Here is a 23,266-nt window from a genome sequence, read left to right on the forward strand (position 1 = left end):
ATCACCCTCTTACCCATCAGTTCTTCCAGAATTCTGCCTCTAACCCATTTAGCAAGTCCCAGGGTCATTGCTGAGCCGGTCCGAGGAGACATTCCTCCTTAGACAACTCCTCGGACTACTACAGTGTAGATTGACTTGTGCGCCTAGAGGCCTTGATTAAAACAAACTGGTACCAACCGATCAGGCCCAAAGCCCAAATGTTTATTCAAGAGCTTTTACCCCCCCCCCCCCCCCGCAAGAGTTATAAGAAAGAACAAAAATAGGATAACATTTAACGATTAAAGAGAAAAAAAAATTTAAAAAACAAACCTAAATGGTATTAACCAATGTGGAGTTTTAAAGAACTCTTGGTTTACCTAGAATATAATAGAGAAAATAAAAATGAGACTAATACTAATTCTAGGAAACATATATAGAGAAATAGAAATAAGGATGCTAATTAAAGAACATTGGCAATACCATCAATCCCGTTTGAAGCTTAATCATAGCTCCACTAATTTGCTGACTTTCAACTTTTGGCTGGTATATATTCAGGCGTTCTCCAATGCCGTAAAAATCCTTCTTGTCTGGTTTTACTTGAATTCCGGCAAACTACTCGATTAAATTAAGTGAGAAAATGAGCAGAATGATTCTAGTGTAGAAAAAAAAAAAAAAAAAAAAAGAGAGAAAGAATTCCCAAAGATTAGTAATTTGGCATAAATAAAAGAATGTATAAAAAATTCATCGAAAAATTGAGGGAGAGAGAGAGAGAGAGAGAACCTTTTTTTGAATTCCGACAAACTATCTAATTAAGTTAAGTGAGAAAATGAGCATAATGATTCTAGTGTAGAAAAAAAAAAGGATTCCCAAAGATTAGTAATTTGGCATAAATAGAAGAATGTATAAAAAATTCATAAAAAAATTGAGAGAGAGAGAGAGAGAGAGAACCTTTTTTTTGTGAGAGAAAACCATGCATAGAATAGAATAGATAGTTACAAATTTATAGTAAGATAGTGTGAATAAGGAGAGACAAAATAAAGGAAGATGAAAAGAAATAAGAGGAATAATATTTATGTAAAGGGTAGTGGGGAGATAAAGAAAAAGAAGAAGAATAATATTTAAGTAGAGGGTAATGGAGAGATGAAAAGGTAAGGGTGGAGAAATGTTGGAAAAAGCGTAAATATTAAAATAAAATAAAAAGTAAATGTTAAAAAAAATTATTGGAAAATTAGAAAGAAAATGATAATGAGGTGGACTCTGATGTGGCTCAACTGGAGCGTAGCAACAATAAATGTTACGCTTCAGCTTTAAGATATATATAGATTAATAAAAGGTATTTCTAAATCTTCTAAAAAGGCTTTTCTATCAAAATAAACTAGTTTCTAGCATACAAAAGATTAGTTGAAGCAAAGTCACATTCACAGTCAATTGTGCTATGTTTCGACTTTTGACTACAAAGACAAGCATCTAGTTTTTTGCTACTTCAATTATTGTGTTAATCTCACTTCAACCATCTTTGGAGCATTTTGTACCTGACACTCAAAGGAAGAGCATTCAGCAGTGTCAAAACAAAGAAACTTGGACCCCTCACAGCCTGCTGGAGTTACTGTTGACGAGGGGGCTGGTGGTGGAGGTGATGATCAAGCTGCTTGAGCTCTTCCAAAAAAAGTTTACTCTACTTCTCTTTTCTTTTCTTTTTTTGTTACCCATCTGTTTTGGGGCCCTTTGCATTTATTTTCTAAACACTTTAAGGTTTTGGGTGCCCTATTGTTTTTGGGCTTTTTACTTCTGTACATCATGCTTTTGAACACTGCATTCTATCTAATTCAAATAGCTTCGTCTTTACTTGGCCTTGCAAATTCTATTTTTCTTTTTCGTAGAAATTCTGCCTTGTTGTACTAACCTCAACATTGTGACGTTTTTGAATTCGTATTTAGATATAACTCGTTTAAAGGACTTATGCTATTGACTTTGTCGTTAGACTCACATCCTTTGAAGGATTTATGTCGTTAGCCTCGTCAGCAAACTTATATCCTTTGAAGGATTTATGCCATTGGCCTCGTCATTTGACTTATATCCTTTGAAGGATTTACGTCCTTGGCCTCGTCATCAGACTTATATCCTTTGAAGGATTTATGTTATTGTGAGTTGTTAGCGCCTTTGAGGAGATTCTATGGGCTGAATAACTTCTGAATGATTCCTTTATTGCATTGCTTTAGAGTAAAACAAAAATTTAATCAACGATTACAAGTGATTATCCTCCTACTAGTGATACCTCTTCAAGTGTTTGACGTTCCAAGGACGAGGTAACTTGTTGCCATCCGAAGATTCTAGGTGGTAGCTTCCTTGTCTTGAATAGTAGGTGACTTTGTAAGGGCCGTCCCAGGTAAGGCCAAGTTTTCCATGGGATGGGTTCTTCGTTGCAGGCGTAACTTTCCTTAGGACAAGGTCTCCTATGTTGAACCTCTTCAGCTTTACTCTCTGGTTGTAGTATCCTAACATCTTCTATTGATACCTGGTCATTCTTCTGGACGCATCGTCTCTTATCTCATCCAAGAAGTCCAGGTTCATCCTTAGCTGTTCGTCGTTGGTTTCTTCGTCAAAAAATTCCCTCCTTATGCCGATGACCCCCACTTCAACGGGGATTACAGCTTTTGTGCCATATGTAAGGTTAAACGGCGCCTATCCTGTTGGGGTTCTGGTCGTGGTTCTATCAGCCCAAAGGACACTTGGCAATTCTTCAGGCTATGCACCTTTTGCCCCCTCCAGTCAAACTTTGATGGCCTTCTGCAAGGTTCGATTGGTCATTTCTGTCTGTCCGTTGGCCTGTGGGTGTCCTGGTGATGAGAAGTGGTTTTTGATCTTAAGCCCTGGGTAGAATGATCTGAACACCTGGTAGTCAAATTGCCTGCCATTATTTGATATGATCGTCCTCGTTATGTCGAACCTGCAAACAATGTTCTTCCACACAAATCCTTGTACTTTTGCCTCCGTGATTATTGCCAGAGCCTCTGCTTCTACTCACTTCGTAAAATAGTCAATTGTTACAAGTAGAAATTTTACCTGTTTCTTACCTTGAGGCAAGGGGCCCACTATGTCAATCCCCTATTATGCGAATGGCCATGGAAAGGTTATGATCGTCATCTTTTCTCCAGGGGTTCTATGGATGTTCCCATACCTTTGACACTTGCCACACCTCTTAACGAAGTCCTTCGCTTCTTTTCGCATTGTTGGCCAGAAGTAGCCTACTTTGGTAATCTTGGATATCAGAGATCTTAGTCCCGCATGATCTTTGCAGATGCCTTCATGGACTTTTTCCAGGATGTATCTCACTTCGTCCTCTTCGACACACTTTAAGTAAGGGAGAGAAAATCCCTTTTTGTGGAGCGTGTCATTTAGGAGGGTGAATCTGGCAGCTCACTTCTTTATCTTCCTGGCCTCGTTTGGATCTGATGGTAGGTAGCCATCCTTCAGGTGGGAGATGATGGGTGTTGTCCAGCTTGAGCTCCCATGTATTGTGAATGTATGGAACTCTTCTATACTTGGGAATTTTTGTACCTCCATCCTGATCCCCAGTGGGTCGTCTATAGCTTTTGACGATGCTTGTCTTGCCACCTCATCTGCTTCCATGTTCAAACTCCGTGGAACTTGCATAAATTCTACTTGTTCCAGGTCTATGACAAGCTGGTTTGTCAACTTCAAGTACCTCTGCATCCTTTGCTCTTTTGCTTCATAATTCCCTTTAATCTGCCCAACTACTACCTTGGAGTCACTCTTTACGAGTACCTTTTTTGCTTCCATGGACTTGGCCAATCTGAGCCCTGTCAGTATCGCTTTGTACTCAACCTTGTCGTTGGTGACTGGGAACTAAAGCTGGACCCCATACTTCAAGGCATCCCTTTTAGGTGAAGTTATGACGACTCCGACTCCACCCCTACCTTTGGCTAACGATTCATCAGTTTGCACCATCCATGATCCTGCTACACTCATCATGCTATCTTCAGGCATGGTGAATTCGGCAATGAAGTCCGCTAGTACCTGTGCCTTTATCACCGTTTGAGGTCTATATTCAATGTTGAACTGGCTCAACTTGATTGCCCATTGCACCATTCGTCCTGCGGCATCTGGTTTATTCATTGCCTTCTTAATCGGTTGGTTCATCATGACGAGGATCAAGTTTACTTGGAAGTATGGACGCAGCTTCTGAGAAGCAACAATCAGAGCAAAGGTGATCTTCTCGATGCGTGGGTATTTCACCTCTGCTCCTTGAAAGGCCTGGCTTACATAGTATATAGGGTGCTGGATTCTTGATTCTTCTCGAATGAGGGCTGCGCTCACTGCTTTGGCGGAGATAGCTAAGTACAAGAACAGTTCTTTGCATTCTCTTGATGGACTCTATAATGGTGGGTTGCTCAAATAACGTTTTAGCTCCTGGAACGCTGTTTCGCATTTGTTTGTCCATGCGAAGGCCTGTTTAAGAGTTTTGAAGAATGGGAGGCATTTATCAGTCACCCTTGAGACGAAGTGGTTCAGTGCTGATACTCTTCCCATCAACCTCTGTACCTCCTTGACGTTCCTTGGTGAGGTTATCTCTAGAATAGCTTTCACCTTCTCTGGATTAGCTTCTATGCCTTGTTATGACACCATAAAGCCGAGGAACTTCCCCGAGGAAACTCTGAATGCACACTTCACCGAAATCAACTTCATCTAGTACCGTCTCAAAGTTTCAAAGGTTTCTTCAAGGTCATCCAAATGACTTTCTACTTCTTTACTCTTGACGAGCATGTCATCTACGTACACCTCCATGTTTCTTCCAATCTTTTCACTGAACAGCTAGTTCACTAACCTTTAGTAGGTAGCTCCTGCGTTCTTCAATCGGAATGGCATGACCCTGTAGTAATAGAGTCCTTGACTGGTGATGAAGGTTGTCTTCTCTTGATCTTCTTCTGATATTTGGATATGGTTGTACCCTGAGAATGCATTCATAAATGTTAACAGCTTGTGCCCTGCTGTGGAATCAATGAGCTAGCCAATTCGTGGTAAGGGGAAACTGTCTTTTGGGTAGGCTTGATTCAAATCTGTGAAATCTACACACATCCTCCATTTCCCGTTTTCTTTCTTCACCATGACGATGTTAGCCAACCACTCCGAGTAATACACTTCATGGATGAACTTGGCGGCCAGGAGCTTGTTAACTTCGTCCATGATGGTCTTGTTTCTCTTAGGTGCAAAGACTCTTCTCCTTTGTTGGATGGGCTTTTTCCTTGGATCCACGTTTAGCTGGTGTTGAATGAGACTCTCTGAGATGCCAGGCATGTCCTCATGGCTCCACGCAAATACGTCCAGGTTTTTCAACAAGAACTCCACTTTCCCCCTTTTCATATCTGGATAAAGATTCACTCCGATATTTGTCACCTTTGTGGGTTCTCCTTCTACCAGCTCCACCTTTTCCAGGATTTTCATCGTCTTGGGACTCTTTTCTTCGATGATCCACGCGTGGTTTTCCTTTGACACCAATACCACCTAATAACACTCGCGGGCCAAAACCTGATCTCCTTTGATTACCCCCACCCCAATTATGTAGGGAATTTGACCTTTAAACAATATGTCGAGGTTGCAGCTTTCCAACGGTTAAGTGTGGGTCATCCAATGATGATATTGTAGGACGATGGACAATCTACCACCCGGAAATTAAGGTTCTTCGTTATTTGCTGGGGGTGTGTTCCTGCTATTACCGTCAAGGTCACTGTTCCTTTTGGGTACACTTTATCCCCGCTGAAACTGACGAGGGGAGATTCAAAAGGACAAAGCCTGCTCGGGTCTACTCTCAACTACTGGAAGGCGGAGAGGTAAATGATGTCAGCGGAACTCCCATTGTCTACTAAAATTCTTCGGGTGTTGAACCCTTCTATCATTTGCTTGATGACCAAGGGGTTGTCATGGGGTTGCTTCACTCCTCTAGCCTCTTTCTCTGAGAAGACCATGTTTGTGGCTCTTCTCCTCTGGTGTTTTGTTGGTGGTACCATGTATACGTTGTTGACCTGCCTCTATTGCGACTTCTTGAGGGATTTGAAGGAGTCCCCTGTCGTTGGACCACCATTGATCATCCTTATCTCACCTATTGAACTTTTTGGCCCTTTACGTGGTTTGTCATCATCCTTCAGTTTTTCTTTTGACCTGATTTGGTCTTCTTGATTTGGTCATCCATATGTGTTTTTCTTAACGAACTTCTGCAATTTCCCTTTTTGGATCATCTCCTCTATCTATTCCTTAAGGTCTCAACACTCATCAGTGTAATGTCCATGGTCTTGGTGGAAACAGTAGTACTTTCTCTTGTTCCGGGCATTGGATGAGTCACTCAATGGCTTCGGCCATTTCAAGTAATGGTCGTCCTTAATCTGCATTAAGATCTGGTAAATGAGCATTACTAGGGGTATGAAATTTACCATTTTGTGAGCCTTGTCGTCCCTCTTCTTGCCCCTATCGTTGCTGGGAGGGTGGTCTCTCCTTTCCCTCTTTTGCCCTTTCTGGTCGTCTCGAGGGTCCGTATTTGATGTTCGAGGTCTGCCTACCTCTATTTCCTCCAAGGTGTCCTCTACATTCATGTATTTCTGAGCCTTCATGAGCAAATCTGTCATTGATGCTGGGGACTTTTAGCAAGGGCCACTACGAACTCCTTGGACCTTAACCCTGCTTTGAACGTGGTTAGCTGCACTTGATCCTTTGCTTCGTCCACTTCCAGTACTTCCCTGTTAAATCGCTTCATGTAGGATCTCAAGGACTCTCATTCTCCCTGTCTGATCGTCAGTAAATGATCTGCTAGTCTTTTCTAACGCTGCCCTCCTATGAAATGACGCACAAACAGGCTATTGAGCTTATCAAAATTGTTGATGGAAGACTATGCTAACTTACTAAACCACACTTGGGCTGCTCCTTTGGGGGTGGTTGGGAATGAGCGACACACTTTCATTCTCTGGGTTTGTTGCAGGCTCAGGGTCATCTTAAAGGTGGTGATATGATCTAGTGGATCGTTCAACCCATCATATAACTCTAGCTGCAGAAGTCGAAATTTTAGCGAGAATGGGTGATCGAGTACCCTTTGTGTGAACGGAGAGTCTGTCCTTCTCACCATCCCGTCTAAATTCTTTGTCATTTTTCCTTTCATTGCATTCTTGAGCTTGTCCATCTCTTTCCTCATACTCCTCAGGAGGTCGTTACTAGCCTCATCAGACCACTCTGTCCTTCTCGAGCCATCTCTCCCTTGGCTCCCTTCTGGATCTTGCACTTCATCTTCATTCCGGTTATTTTCGATCCTTCTTGGTGAGCAGTTTTCTTCCTGCTGCAATCGTTGCCTCATCTCCTAATTTTGTTTTGTTAGCTCTTCTACACTAGCCATGAGAGCTTGGACTTGCAATGCTAGAGCGGTTGATTTAGGTTGTGCACTGGACTCCATCTGGATGATAATAGTGGTAAACCAACGTTTTTGTCCTTAAGATTAGGAAAAAGAAAATGTCCCCACAAACGACGTCAAACTGATAAAGCTAAAGTCGTCAATCATTGTAGTCATCCACCTTAGGTGGACCGTGGTATTTATAAGTCACTCTTCTCCTAGCCATTGGAACCACCATTAATGGTGGTTTAATTCCTGAGTAACGTCCTTGGCATTCAATTTGGGGGAAATGGAATCTCCTGACACTTAATGTGCAAATATAGGAGCCTCTGAGCTGTCGCCTTGCTTTTGCCGAATCGTAACGGTTTTGGTAATAATGGTAGCATTTATGGCTCTACCCTCATCCTTAGCTATGTCTAGATGAACGATTTCATCAAGCTTATCAACTGTATAAAGATCCGCTTGAATTAAGGGAGAGGGAGGGGGAGTGGAGTAAAATAGTGTAAAAATAACTCAAAATTAGTCTATTTTCAGCTAATTTTACTCTACTCTATTCTACTGCCCCTCCCTCCCCCCTTAATCTGAATAGACCCTAAAGTTAAAAGGAAAAATATGTATATGTGATAGATTGCATGTGTAGAACGTTTTCAAAAAAAAAAAAAAACTTATACATCCTAGAGTTCCATTGTGAAAAAGATACAAACTAAAAGAATGGTTGACTTTTTTTTTTATTTTTTTTATGTTCTTTCGATTTTCAAACATTGAAAAGTTTTCACCAATTATATCAGATTCTAGAGGCCTTACAGAGGAGTTGCATTATTTGCACTGCATTTAAATAAATAATCTTGTACTGGACAATGAGAATGAGATCACAGTATCATAGAGGAGGACTTCTTTTTCAGGGGCGACGCCACGTTCATGTCAGGGTGTTCCCAGGAACACCCTGACTTGAAAAAAAAAATTATATTTAATAATTAAAATTTTTTTTTATTTGTTTAGCTCTCTAAAAAGAATTAGGAATACCCTCAATCAAAATTAGGAACACCCTCAAATAAAAAAAGAAAAATTATTTGTTCTACTTTCAAGCAAAAAAAAAACAACCCAAAAAAAATTGGAACTAAAATCTTTAAAAAAAGAATTTGTAATAGGCAAGCCCACCAGGAAAAAAAAGCCCAATATACTAAAAATAGAAACCCATGGATTCTCAAAAAAAAAAAAAAAACTGATCGGTGCAAGCCCAACAAAGAGCAAACCCATGGATTCTCAACAAATATAATAATAATAAAAAATTTATAAACTTAATACTTATACCCATAACCCATTACCTAATTCCTAACCTAATGAGAACCTCACTTCCTCAATTCTCAGCAGCAGTAGCAGCGGCTCGGCATCAGCAAGGTAGCGATTCTCAAAAAAAAAAAAAAAAGACTCAGCAAGGCAGTAACAGCAGCATTGAACACCCAGAGCAGCTCTATGACGGCGAGATCGGAGATTGATTTGGCCCAGATCGGAGATTGCCAGATCGGCAATGGCAAAGCGAAGCGAGATCGGCGACGGCAAAAGCAAGATTGGGAAATAAGAACCTCAACCTTCAACGTGCCGCGGCGGCGCCGCTCCTGATCTCAAGCAACATCAAGGTATTTACTTCTCTCTCCCTTCCCTATCTCATCTCTGCTTTGACTCTCTCTCTCTCGCTTTTCAGTTTTTCTCAATCTCATACTCAATACTTTCTAACTTGTGTTGTGAGTCTTGTGTAAATTGCTAAGGCTTATCTTTTGACAATATAAATTGCTTATTTGCTTAGCTTTTGTCTTTTTGTGTAAGTGTATGTAAATATAAAAATATGTAATTGTGTTGAAATTGCTGATCAGCCCTTGTCTCTTAGTGTGGGGTGGATGGGCCGTGGCATTGAATTGAAATAGTGGTCTGTGGTCCCTTAAAAGTGAGTGAATACACATTATAAAGGACAAAAAAAAAAAAAAAAACTATGTTAAGCAGTTTTGCAGTGGGTTGATATACATATATACACCCTTATTGTACTATTTTTGGTTGTTGTTTTTCATTATTTAATTACATTTTTATGTTTTAATATTCTAAAACAGTAATTGTTATGTAATAACTAAATGATTTGAGTGTCAAAAAAGAAAAACTAAATAATTTGTTTTATTTGAGGTTTACTTATTTGGATCAACAATTTTATGTTGTATAAGAAAATATAAATATATATTAACCATGAAACACCCTAAAACGGTACATCAAAATAGATCGGTTCCGAAATATTCCGTTCCACTAAACAAACCGAAACAGGATCCAAAACGGTATTCATAACATTGCTTTCAAGCAAAAAGAAAAAGCTTAAAAAAAAATTGAACTAAAATCTATATTAAAAAAAAAAAAAAAAAAGGTGTAATAAAGAATCTGAAGAAAAAATATTATAACAGAGCAAACTCATCCAAGAACACCCTAAGAACAATTTCTGGAGTCATCACTGTTCTTTTTGATGAGTCTCCCGTGATCAACACTTTTGAGTTTTTTTAATACCATGAGGCACCTTCGACTTATCATACTGGAGGACTTCTTTTTGATAAGTCTCCCATGATCAGCACATTTGAAACATGCAAAATCTGCATCATGATATACTTACCTTCTCGACCAAGTACTAACTCCATAATCATTTTTATGCTGAAAACTTGGTTTATTGGGAGAAAAAGTCCAACCATTATCATGAACTTTTAAGACTTAAGCCCTCGCTAGTTTTATTTAATCAGGAATTTTATGTTGGAATATGAGGTTAGTGGAAGTGTATCCACATAAACGATGAAAAAAGAAAATCCACACCATACTAATTAAAATCCAGTCATGTGCACCATATCTCCCCTTAAATTTTGTGAAAGCTTGTGATTGCTAAGTAGTAAATGGATTTTGGTTTGGATCGATTGCAAACCAATATAACTACAACATCTAAGAAGTTGATAAGGAAGCCTTAATTGAATAAAGTTAAATTTAAAGGATTCAATTGAACAAATGTTAAATAAAAAGACTGGCTTGAATTTTGGTCAAAATTAGAGGGTGTGATTTTTAATTTAGTCAATTTTTTTTTTAATTTCCCTATATATAATCTTCAAATGCATAATAATAATAATAATAATAATTAAGACTTAATTTTTGAAAAGAAAGAAAGTTTGTATTAGAAAGATTTACTATCTATTCTTTTAAGGAACATATACCTTGAATTTTAATTTTTTTGGTTTAATAACTTATGCATGACATAAGATTTGAAGGGGAAAAATACTAGCTTATAACCTCATGCAGATGCATGAATACATTTAAAAATGTACAATTAGATGCATATTATAATTTCTACATAAGTTACGTACTATTTATGGCCATTATTTTATTTTGTTAACTCTTAAAAAGACTTTGTAAGAATATTATTTAGTAGAAAATGCAAATTTTTCGTGCTTATTTTTGCTTTTATTTTAGGAAAAAAAAAGTATTTTGTTACTTCTTTACTTAATTTGTTGTTGTAATGCAATAAATTTATTTCATTTATGCATTTTCCTAATAAGATATGAGCAACTAATTTTTAGAACGTGGTATATTTTTTCGTTGAAATTTATATTTTAGATTATAATAATTTTTTGAAAGAACATCTAGCTTTTAAATAGATTGGAAGTAATTTCATATAAGATCTAAATAGAAGTAGTTTTAGATGGACTTGAAATAGTTATATTGACACATAACAAAAATTGAAATTCATTTAAAATATAGGGACACTTCAAATTACTCATTTAATGTGCTGCCGGCATCTCAGATTTAATATAACGTAGTTCTAGCTCTAGCTATATGGTATTAGGTTATTATTATTACTATTTCCTTTTATTTTTTATTTTTTTTAAATCCTATTTTATTTTGTTTGTTTGATTTTTTGTTTTTGGACTTCTGTAGCTTGTAGCTTGGTCTTTGTTGTAGTGTTATTATGTTTTAGAGTTAGTTTTATAAGCTACCGTTTTGATCGTTATATATATTGATTTAATGGAAAATATTATTCTTGGTGGGGGCATTGAGGGAATTCAATTTTAAGAGGCTAACAACTTTTCCTTTTAAATTATATTCTTAAAGTTTAATTTTTTTTCCCCTAAATTATTGGTTGGGTTGATTATATATATGATTTAAGTTTTTTAATTATAGCTTTAGAGCAATTTTATTCTAACACCGATGGGTTGGCTAAGTGGTTAAAAAGGTGAGGGATAAAATAATCAAACTGAAAAAAAAAATCCATTAAATACATCTAACTACCAACGTTGTTAATAACTATTTTTTGAACAAAACTTAGGTACAATACTTAAATGATGTTCCTTAAATTCTCTTCTTAATATTCAGTTATATGGCTTTTTTTTTTCATAAAATGAAAATGTATTTTTAGTTAAGTATAAGCAAACAATGTAGGCAATCAAGGTGGCTTTAAATGTTTCGGCAATACAGCTTTATGAGAAATATATGGGGCTTCCTTCTTTTGTTGGCAAGAACAAGAAAGCTTGCTTTACTCAAATTAAAGAGAGGATTTAGGCGAGAATGCAGGAATGGAAGGAAAAGCTCCTATCGCAAGCAGGTAAAGAAATTATTATCAAAGCGATGGTACAAGCTATTCCAGCCTACTCTATAAATGTGTTCAAGCTTCCGGTTGGCCTGTGCAAAGATATTGAGGCAGTGGTCTGCAAGTTCTGGTGGGGTAATAGTGATTCCAAGAAGATTCATTGGATTAATTGGAGTTCATTGTGCTCATCCAAATCCATTGGAGGTATGGGGTTCCGAGATTTTCAAAAGTTTAATAATGCTTTATTAGCTAAGCAAGTTTGGCGCCTCCTTAATAATCAGGATACTCTCCTCTATAGAGTTTTTCGTGCAAAATATTTTCCGAATGGCAGTATTCTTGAGGCTCGGGTTCATCTGAAGTGCTCCTATGCATGGAGGAGTATCTTGCAAGCTCATAGGAGAGTGATTGAGGATGGGGCTATTTGGAGGGTTGGAGATGGTCAGAAAATTAAAGTTTGGGAGCATCGCTGGCTGCCGGATCCTAATCACAGAAAAATTAATTCTCCTAGAACTGACTTGGGGGTCGAATGAGTGAGGGACTTGTTCTATACCAATACTAGGATTTGGGACCCCGATAAGATTGATAGATGTTTTTTGCCATGGGAAGGAGAGTTGGTTGGTCGAATCCAGATGGGTGAAGCATGGAGTGAAGACAAGCTGATCTGACCTCTTACGGTGGATGGAGAATACAATGTGTGAAGTGCTTATCGCTTGTTGGTGGCGAATGATAGTTGGGATTTGCCAAGTTCTTCTTCTTCGGATGTTTCACACTTATTTTGGAAGAAACTTTGGAAAATTCAGACTCCTAACAAGGTTCGCCATTTCCTTTGGCGTGCTGTCAAGGACTCCCTTCCTAAGAAGCAAAATTTGCATGCGCGGCATATTCCGGTGGACGTTACCTGTGACCGCTGTGGAGATCATTTGGAGTCAATTTTGCACTGTTTATGGTTATGTGATGAGGCACGGTTCGTATGGAGGTCTGACCCTGGTTTTCTGTTCTTGTTCAGGAAGCAATGTCGCTCTTTTTTTGAGCTAGTGGAAGTTTTGTTCAAGGAAGTTTAAGCTACAGGATAGCTTTGTTTTCCATGATTGCATGGGGTTTGTGGCAGCGGCACAATCATATAAATTAAGGTGCATCAACCCTCTTGGCACTTGCATGAGATTGGTGGTCGCACTAAAGAATTAGTTAGGAAGTTTTTTGATGCTCATAAACCAGTTTCGCCATTGCCTTGGAGTAGGCGGCGTGTTCGCTAGGTTCCCCCTCCGTTGAGTTGTTATAAGGCTAATGTGGATGCTGCCATGTTTAAGGCCTTGGATTGCACTGGAATTGGGGTTGTTATTCAGGATCATGAAGGGTGCGTCATTGCTGCTCTTAGTCAACATGTCCGCTTGACACAATCTGTGGAGATGGTAGAGGTCTTGGCTGCGAGGAGAGCTGTGGTAGTCTATCCCATGTGCTTATTGAGGGAGATTGTCTTCGGGTTGTGCAGGCATTAGCTGGTTTGGGTAGTTGCAATTATATTTGGCCAAGTGATTGAAGACACTAGAAGGCTTGGAGAGTCGCTGCGGCACTGTCAGTTCTTGCATGTTTCTTGAAATGGTAATAGGTTGGCTCATGCCTTAGATAGGAGAGCAGTTTCAACTGCAGACATTGATGTATGGGTAGAAGAACCACCTTGTGATTTGAATGTTATATTCCAGTCTAAGTTTCCTTTATAATAAAATTACTTACCTTTTTATCAAAAAAAAAAAAAGCATTGCTACATGGCTGAATTATAAGAAATGAACTTAAGGAACAGCACTCGAGAATTATACCTAAATTTTTCCTTTTTTATATATAAAAATATCTGAAATTTTGAAACTATCCCATGTTCAGTGAATCGGTAACTATTACATCTACTTGAGGCCAATTTACATAGATCTAATACTCCTGCTTAATTTTCAAAACAAATTAGGTTGCATTTGGATACTTGAATTTGAATTTGGACTTGGATTATAATTTAAAAGTGATAGATTTGAAATGTATTTATTTCAACTGTATAAATATTGAAGTATGTCATACGGATTTATAAAATTCTATGGTTTTAGAAAGCTATTTCAAACTCAATAATTTATCAAATTTAAATCTTTGACCTTTTGTAAACTATCCAAATTAAGTATTTAGATTTTTTAATTTCTCAAATCCAAATCTATATGCCCAAATCCTACCATCCAAACTCATAGGAGTATTCTAGTTAATTCTTTCCAAATTATTCCTAAATTAATTTAAAAATTAGAAGAAAACGTTGGTTCAACTTTTGTTAAAGCTTCACTTAGATTTTAATGGGGTCATGAGGCACTCAAGTATCGTTTTTGTGCTCATCGTCATCAAGGATAAAGACATTAATTATGCTAGTCATAAGTCTGTTTACAAGTTTTTCACGCTTATGCTTTTGAGTCATTGAATAATATAAATGTTTTGTCACTACAGGCATCAACATTATTGATTTTTAATTTTTTTGAAATTTTGCAAGCATGGAGGATATAAGAAGAAGAAGATGTAATCCAATGGTGGATTTGTCAAAATTCACTTCCATTGAAAAGATATTAAGTAAGTTTGTAGTGTAAGGCTACAACTAATTTTGTAGCTAAATTTTGTTATTCCTAAATTAATTTAAAATTACAAGAAAATTTTGGTTGAGCTTTTGTTAAAGCTTCACTTAGATTTTAACGGGGTCATCAGGCACTCAAATGTCATTGTTGTGCTCATCATCATCGAGGATAAAGACATTATTTATGCTAGTCATAAGTACGTCTGCAAGTTTTTCACGCTTATGCTTTTGAGTCATTGAATAATATAAATGTTTTTGTCATTACAAGCATCAACATTATTGATCTTTAATTTTCTTAAAATTTTGCGAGTATGGAAGATATAAGAAGAAGATGTAATCCAATGATGGATTTGTCAAAATTCACCTCCAATAAAAAAATATTAAATACAACTAATTTTATAGTATAAGGCTACAACTAATTTTGTAGCTAAACTTTGTTCTTCCTAAATTAATTTAAAAATTACAAGAAAATGTTGGTTAAGCTTTTGTTAAAGCTTCGCTTAGATTTTAATAGGGTCATGAGGCATTCAAGTGTCATTGTTGTGCTTATCGTCATCTAGGATAAAGACATTATTTATGCTAGTCATAAGTCTGTCTGCAAGTTTTTTACACTTATGCTTTTGAGTTATTAAATAATATAAATGTTTTTGTCACTACAGGCATCAACATTTTTTATCTTTAATTTTCTTGAAATTTTACAAACATGGAGGATATAAAAAGAAGATATAATCCAATGGTGGATTTGTCAAAATTCACCTTCAATAAAAAGATATTAAGTAAGTTTGTAACCTAAGGTTACAACTAATTTTGCGGTTAAACTTTATCCTTCCTAAATTAATTTAAAAATTACAAGAAAATGTTGGTTGAGCTTTTGTTAAAGCTTCACTTAGATTTTAATGGGGTTATGAGGCATTCAAGTGTTGTTGTTGTGCTCATCATCATCAAGGATAAAGACATTATCTATGCTAGTCATAAGTCCATCTCTGCAAGTTTTTCACGTTTATGCTTTTGAGTCATTGAATAATATAAATGTTTTTGTCACTACAGGCATCAACATTATTGATCTTTAATTTTCTTGAAATTTTGCAAGCATAGAGGATATAAGAAGAAGACGTAATCCAATGGTAGATTTGTCAAAATTCACCTTCAATAAAAAGATATTAAGTAAGTTTGTAGCCTAAGGTTATAACTAATTTTGTAGTTAAACTTTATCCTTCCTAAATTAATTTAAAAATTACAAGAAAATGTTGGTTGAGCTTTTGTTAAAGCTTCACTTAGATTTTAATGGGGTCACGAGGCATTCAAGTGTTGTTGTTGTGCTCATCGTCATCAAGGATAAAGACATTATCTATGCTAGTCATAAGTCCATCTCTACAAGTTTTTCACGCTTATGCTCTTGAGTCATTGAATAATATAAATGTTTTTGTCACTACAGGCATCAACATTATTGATCTTTAATTTTTTTTGAAATTTTGTAAGCATAGAGGATATAAAAAGAAAACGTAATCCAATGATAGATTTGTCAAAGTTCACCTTTAATAAAAATATATTAAGTAAGTTTGTAACCTAAAGCTACAACTAATTTTGTAGTTAAACTTTGTCCTTCCTAAATTAATTTAAAAATTACAAGAAAATATTGGTTGAGCTTTTGTTAAAGCTTCACTTAGATTTTAATGGGGTCATGAGGCACTCAAGTGTCGTTGTTGTGCTCATCGTTATCGAAAATAAAGACATTATTTATGCTAGTCATAAGTCCGTCTGCAAGTTTTTCATGCTTATGCTCGAGTCATTGAATAATATAAATGTTTTTGTCACAACTGGCGTCAACATTATTCAACCGCTTGACTTAGTAGGTAATTGCAGAAACACGAAATTGTTAAGTACCAACTGATGGCCTGTGTTCTATGAGTTCTATCTATAAATACTTGCATTGCAATTTGCATTCCACCACGCATCTAATTAGAACATCATCAAGGAGGCTTCTTTTTGTTGCAACATGCTGATGCGCTTCCTTTACATAATCTCTTTGTTTCATCTTATGCATTCGTCTCCTTCCAGGCAACTCTGCCATGAAAATGAGAGGTCAGCCTTGTTGCAATTCAAGGAAAGCTTTATCATAAACAAGTCTGTCTCTTTCTATGATCCTATTGCAAATCATAGGGTTGAATCTTGGACACTAGAAGGAGAAAAAAGTGATTGCTGCTCTTGGGATGGTGTGGACTGTGATGAGGACACAGGTCATGTGATTGGCCTTAACCTCACAAACAATTGTCTCTATGGTTCAATCAACTCCAACAGTACTCTCTTCCATCTTGTTCACCTTCAAAGCCTTAACCTCGCTTACAACAACTTTAACTACTCTCAAATCCCATCCGAGGTAGGCAACCTTTTAAAACTGACATATCTCAGTCTCTCTTCTTCTATGTTTTCTGGTCAAATCCCATTTGAAATTTCAAAGCTGTCCCAATTATCATCCCTAGATTTGTGTTGCAATTATGATTATGATTTGCCTTCAGGCAAATACCTCTTGCAATTCAAAGAGTTAGGCCTAACAAGCCTAGTTAGAAATTTAACCCGCATAGAATACCTTGATCTGAGTGGGGTGAACATATTTTCCACGGGGCCTAATATCTTTGCGAACTTCTCTACTTTAAGGTCCCTTTATCTTCATGACTGTGGAATGCATGGGGAATTTCCTAAAGGCATCTTTAAGCTACCAAATTTGCTGGTTCTTGACATGAAGTATAACGAAGTTATCACTGGTTCTTGGCCCGACTTTCAAAATTGGAGCTCCCCCCTTGAGGATATGACCCTTGCAGGTACTAGTTTCTCTGGTGAGCTACCTGCTTCAATGGGAAATCTCGGCTCGCTGATTACATTGGATATGTGGATTTGCAACATCTCAGGGCCCATTCCTTTTTCACTCGGTAACCTCACAAATCTCAGTTACCTTAAGCTTTCAAATAACACTTTGGTTGGTAACATCCCATCTTCAATTGGAAATCTTATCCAACTTACGTTTCTAGACCTCTACAGTAATCAATTGACTGGTCCAATTCCTTTTGAGCTTGCAAATATGACACAATTGACTATTCTTAGCTTAGGAAGCAATCGATTAACCAGTTCAATCCCTTTTGGGCTTGCAAAGACACCACTAAGTTTCCTTCACTTGGGTTTCAATGAATTGACTGGTCCAATCCTTTTTGATCTTGCAAACTTGACACAACTAACTATCCTTAACTTGGGCTACAATGAATTAACTGGTCCAATCCCTTTTGGGCTTAGGAAGCTAACACGATTAAACGTCTTGGAACTTGCAGGCAATAAATTTCATGGTCAGCTTCCAATCTTAATCTTCAATCTAAAGAGTCTTAAGTTTCTTGATATTTCTGATAATCACCTTAGTGGTATTAGGTGGAATTGCAACATGACTTCTCTTGATTTCCTTGATGTTTCTGATAACTATCTTAGTGGCTTACTTCCTCAATGCTTGCACAATATGCTCCAAGGAAGCAAATTGAGAATGATTAGTTTGAGAGGAAACAAATTCCACGGATTGTTACCAAGATCATTATCCAATTGTACAATGCTAGAGGCCATTGATGTTAGTAATAACCAATTCAATGACATTTTTCCCTCTTGGTTCCAAATTTAAAGCTTCTCCTCTTGCAGTCAAACAAATTCTATGGTAAAATATTAGAAAATCCTGAATCCAATTATGAGTTTCCTAACTTGCGAGTCCTTGATCTCTCTTACAATAGTTTTACAGAAAAAATACCCTTAAATTCTTTCAGGAATTGGAATGCCTTGAAATTGGACGATGAAGACCACCTGACATATATTCAAGCAGAAATATCTTACCGTGTGGGGAGTTTCAATGCTTTTTACTGGTACTCTTATTCAATGAAAATAACAAACAAAGGCCTGGGATATGGTATACTACAAGGTCCAACAATCCTTTAGAGCCATTGATATGTCAAGCAATAAGTTTGTTGGAGAGATTCCAGAATCTATTGGAGATCTAAAAGGGCTTCATATGCTTAATATTTCCAATAATATTCTCACAGGACACATTCCACCATCTATTGGGAATCTTACAAAGCTAGAATCATTAGACCTTTCCCAAAATAAGCTTTTAAGGGAGATTCCACATCAATTAACACAACTTACTTTCCTTGAATGTTTCAATGTTTCTCATAACAATCTCACTGGCTCTATACCACATGGGAAACAATTTGACACATTTGAAAATAGTTTGTTTCAAGGAAATTTAGGCTTGTGTGGGAATCCATTATCAAAGAAATGTTGGAATTTTGATTCTTCACCACCTTCACCTTCAATTTCTGAACAAAGTCAAGACTTAACCAGGTTTCTCTTTGATTTTGGTTGGAAAATAGTTCTTGTTGGGTATGGATTTGGAATAATCATCGGAGTGATAATTGGCAATATCGTGGTAACAAGAAAACAGGATTGGTTCATGAAGACCTATGGAATGAAGCAATGGAGACGAAGGAACATGAGAAGGTAACCTAGAAACTGAGAACTCACACCTTGCAAAGAAATAAATATGCCCAAACCTCTAAAGTTTTTTTTTTTTTTAGCCCTTTTTTTTCTGTGATTTGGTGTTTAATTTGTTTCTTCTTTTTCATTTTTTATTTAAATAGTTTGGGTTGGGTAGTATTAGTATTAATCCATATCATATCATGTGTTTACTATGTGTAATTAAAATTGTATTCTACATATCATGTTGAATTAAGGTTGTATGAATTATATCTTTCCATTAGTTTTTTTTTTTTTTTTTTTTGAAGTTTAACACAAAATCAATAATATTACTATTGATGTAGCTGTAAGAACTAATTGGACGAGAGCAACGCAAGAAGAACTCTGCCATCACCTTTTTTCCTGCCTCATCTACATAATCACTGTCTAAAACATGTGGCTGGACTTGTGGTTTTCACATTTCACCACATTTCCTAAAATAAACAAGATGGACATTAAATCCATTAAGCTACCAGTGTATTGTCTATCGATATGAAACCCCCTGCATACATTAGATTCATTCTCAACATAACATTTAACAAGTTGTTGTAACTTAGAGAATTTGGGATGATAATATTCTCATAGAAGGGATAGTAGCACCATCTCTCATTTTAAACAATTTTTAGCAAAATGTGAGAGATGTGACATTTATTTGATTTTGTATGGTTTACTTGGGTTTTTTTTTTTAATGTCACTGGTCTTAGATCTAGATTATTGACATTCAACCATTCAAGGATTTCACATTGTGATACACCAACTGAGAGATCATCACACAAATTATGTTACGTGTATAAAAGTGTCAGTCACAACCAGGATCGAGGAAAATATATCATAATTCTAGAGAACTTTTCGCGGATGACACTAACAAGAATTTCTATAAATATGCTATAATTTCAGTCAACAAACTCTTAGGTAGAATGGCAAAAATCCTCACTCATCAATTGTACACCTTATGACTCGTCAAGCACGGACAAAACTTAGTTGTGAAAGAATATCCTCATTCCTCTCTGTACCACTTTTCACCCCCACAGCTCAGACAATCTGCAACACACAAGCATTGAAGTCATGAGCAAATGTGTCTTCAATGATCAAAGTAAATATCTTCCATTCTACCACTTTGAGCAACAATACAACCATCATGAATCTCAAGCAAACAAAACTTGTAATAGCAGTGATTAGGCACAAGTTAATACACAAAAATCCTCTTTGCTGGCACCACACTGCACCAACCAATGAACTATAGATAAGCTGGCACCTTCCTCCACCAATAATGATAAATGATAGGATTGTGGGTGAGGCTGTGGATTCAAGACCCCTGGGTGCGTGACTTATCAACCCAAACACACACACATATATATGGACAAAACTTAGATACAATTTCTTAGGTTACCCTCTTAAGATTCAGCTATATATTCCCACACACGCTCTCTCAGGCCTTTTAACAAACACAGAGCACGCAAGTTTTGATTGATTCAAATAATTAGAAAACTACAAATTGCAAAGGCAAGCAACACTGATTTTCTATTACGTTTTAACAATTCACAAATTTCCCACAAATTAAATTGCACAGAAAAATCAAAAGCTTCCACGAAGAATAAGAAAATTTGATAAAAGTGAGAGAATCGCTTACTTATTAAGCAACGGCGATAGGTTGGTTAGGGGTGTTGTTGTTGTTGTTGGTGGTTTTGGAATCGGCGAGAAAGTCATCGAGGTTGTAGATGACGGTGATGTAGAGAGAGCAGCTAGGGCACCGGGCGATCTCTTCGCCGAGTTTGAGCTCGTCCTTTGTGATCTGAAACAGGTCCCCGCAAGGGCATGGATACGTGTAAGCTTGTAGCTCTGAGTTCCACTCCATGTCCTCGATCTCTACGTCGTCGTACGACATCGTTTCTTCCTTCTCTTCGCTTTGCGTGCCCTCTCGCTCTCTCTGTGTTTTTTTTTTTTTTTTGTGTGGAGAAACCCTCGCTCTCTGTGTTGGTGTCGAGACTCTGAGAGGGCGGTTAGGGTTCCGGGTTTACCCTTCCTAACATGAGGACTATTATTTATATGTCAATTTTTTTTTTTTCTATTCTTTAAATAGGATAATATTTTAAGTAAGGTTCATGATTTATGAAATCCTTGGTGATAATTTCTCTTTAGGTTAAAACACCCATTAATTTTATTAAAAAAAATATACTAATTTTTTTAGAAGGAAAAAAACATTAATTAATTTTTGTTGTAAGCATAGGAGAATAAATTTTACTAGTTAGGTTAATTGAGACCCAAATTATATGTCAAATAAGAATTATAAACTTTGCCATCTGTGTTTTTTTCAAATCAAATATATATTTTTTAATAAAAAAGATGTTATCAAGTGAAACTCATATCCTCTCTTGAATGGAGGAGTCAATTTTTGCATGTGACTTTGCAAATCTTTTACTTTAATATGACTCGTCATGATGTTTAGAAGTGGCAAAATTAGACACGATATGAAATTAATAGGTTATGGATTGAGGATTAATGGGTTTGTTCGATATTCGAGTTGACACGACTGACTTGTTTAATAAATTGGTTGAGTTAGTGTTCAAGCATGGAACTCGTTTGATCTTTCTGACCCATTTAATTAAATGACATTTTATCAATATATCCTTCAAATCCTAGGTATATAAACTTATTAGTTGTTGTGGTTTATTTTTTTTGACATATTGTGATTGATTATTTGTAATATTGAAATATACTTTAGTTTTAAATGATTATTTGTGAATTTTATATTAAAAATATTTATTCGTTTGTAAATTTGATAAATAAGTCGACACGACTGACTCATTTAATAAATGGGTCAAGTTAGGGTTGAGGAATCTTGACCTATTTAATCAACATATCGGGTTAGTGTTGACTTATATAGTCGGATACTCATGAGTTGACACGACACAAACCCGATACACAAACACGAATTGCCACTCCTAATCATGTCATTGCATGCTTGTGAGTATTAATTTTTTACTAGCCTTATCACACGCACTTTGAGTGTGCAATAAGGCTTTTTTTTTTTTTTTTTTAGTTTAATGTAATATTTCAATTTGAATTTATCTATAGTTAGTGAGAATACACATGAATGAATTTTCAAGAAATTATAATTTAGAATTTGAAAATAAGTAAGTTAGTGAGATTACACATGAATAAATTTTTAAGAAATTAAAATTTAGAATTTGAAAATAAGTAAATTGCTAAGTTTAGTGTGTGCTAGTTTTTAGGAAAGAACTGTACATGTATGAGATATATTCAAATAGAGAGTGTGCTAATTTTTAAGAAAAAAAAAATTATCTGTTAGGTTTTTTGTTTTGAATTTTTTTTGAATTACAATGTTAACCCTATTTTTTAAATTTTTTTTAAGAATAAAGATTATCTAATTAGATAGAGGTATTTTTGATATTTTTTAAGCCATAATTAACTTTTTGAATCTTCTTAATATAAAGAGATTAACAACTGAAGATCCATGTTGCATTATGCACAAGAATTATGGATTGCAATCCTGATGATATCTTCAAAGCAATAGTGTAATTGGTAGGTGTATGAGGGGTTTTTAATCCAACCTACTGCTCAAGCAACGAAATGGTTTATTAACACTGACACAAACATTCGGTTAAATCAAATTATTTCAAGCACTCCCACATCGGTAATGTGTGATATTAAAAATGGGTTTATCACTTGCTCCGCAACACTAACTGTCGCATGTAGTTTTGGTGTTGGCATGTGAGTGTATTCCCTTATCTCATCTCCATTTTCCTATATATATGTGTGTGTGTGTGTTTCTATAAAAATAAAATAAAAAACTAATTGTAGTTAACTATTTGAATTAGGCAGCACCATTAAACTACAAAGCTTTTAATCTCAACACATTAATTCCAATAAATTTTAAAAAATTGTAAATTTTTTTTGAATAAAATAACATGTTTCAAACACCTAAAATTCAAATCACATTTAAAATCCAAACTACAATACAAACAAAACTACATAATTAGAATAAGTGGTTATAATCATGGTTTTAAAAACTAGAACAGTTAAAAAACCGTAAGATGGTTCGATGGTGATTTTTTTTTAAATTTTTATTTAAGTGGAACCAGTGATTTTTATGAGTTTTATATGACATGTTGAAGGTTCATAATCCAATTGCACTATTCCATTTGATCTA

The 23,266-nt window shown here is 36.1% G+C and overlaps 2 protein-coding genes and 1 pseudogene across 2 annotated transcripts; 2 read left to right on the top strand and 1 right to left on the bottom strand.

The window, feature by feature from the left end:
* Window positions 1-12,004: 12,004 nt before the first annotated feature.
* Window positions 12,005-12,496, top strand: LOC142644358 (putative mitochondrial protein AtMg00310). The gene has a single exon (XM_075818988.1). The coding sequence runs from the start codon at window positions 12,005-12,007 to the stop codon at window positions 12,494-12,496; it is 492 nt and encodes a 163-aa protein (XP_075675103.1).
* A 768-nt stretch (window positions 12,497-13,264) lies between these two features.
* LOC142644359 (receptor-like protein 9DC3) lies at window positions 13,265-19,187 on the top strand (annotated as a pseudogene).
* Window positions 19,188-19,844: 657 nt separating this feature from the next.
* On the bottom strand, window positions 19,845-21,113 carry LOC142642620 (diphthamide biosynthesis protein 3-like). Its single transcript, XM_075817015.1, has 2 exons — window positions 20,726-21,113; window positions 19,845-20,136 (listed from the first exon to the last, which is right to left on the bottom strand). Exon 1 carries the CDS (start codon window positions 20,978-20,980, stop codon window positions 20,729-20,731), a length of 252 nt encoding a protein of 83 aa, XP_075673130.1. The 5' UTR covers window positions 20,981-21,113; the 3' UTR covers window positions 19,845-20,136; window positions 20,726-20,728.
* Between the last annotated feature and the right edge of the window lie 2,153 nt (window positions 21,114-23,266).

This window comes from Castanea sativa, chromosome 7 (assembly GCF_040712315.1).
Source record: "Castanea sativa cultivar Marrone di Chiusa Pesio chromosome 7, ASM4071231v1".
Taxonomy (NCBI): domain Eukaryota; kingdom Viridiplantae; phylum Streptophyta; class Magnoliopsida; order Fagales; family Fagaceae; genus Castanea; species Castanea sativa.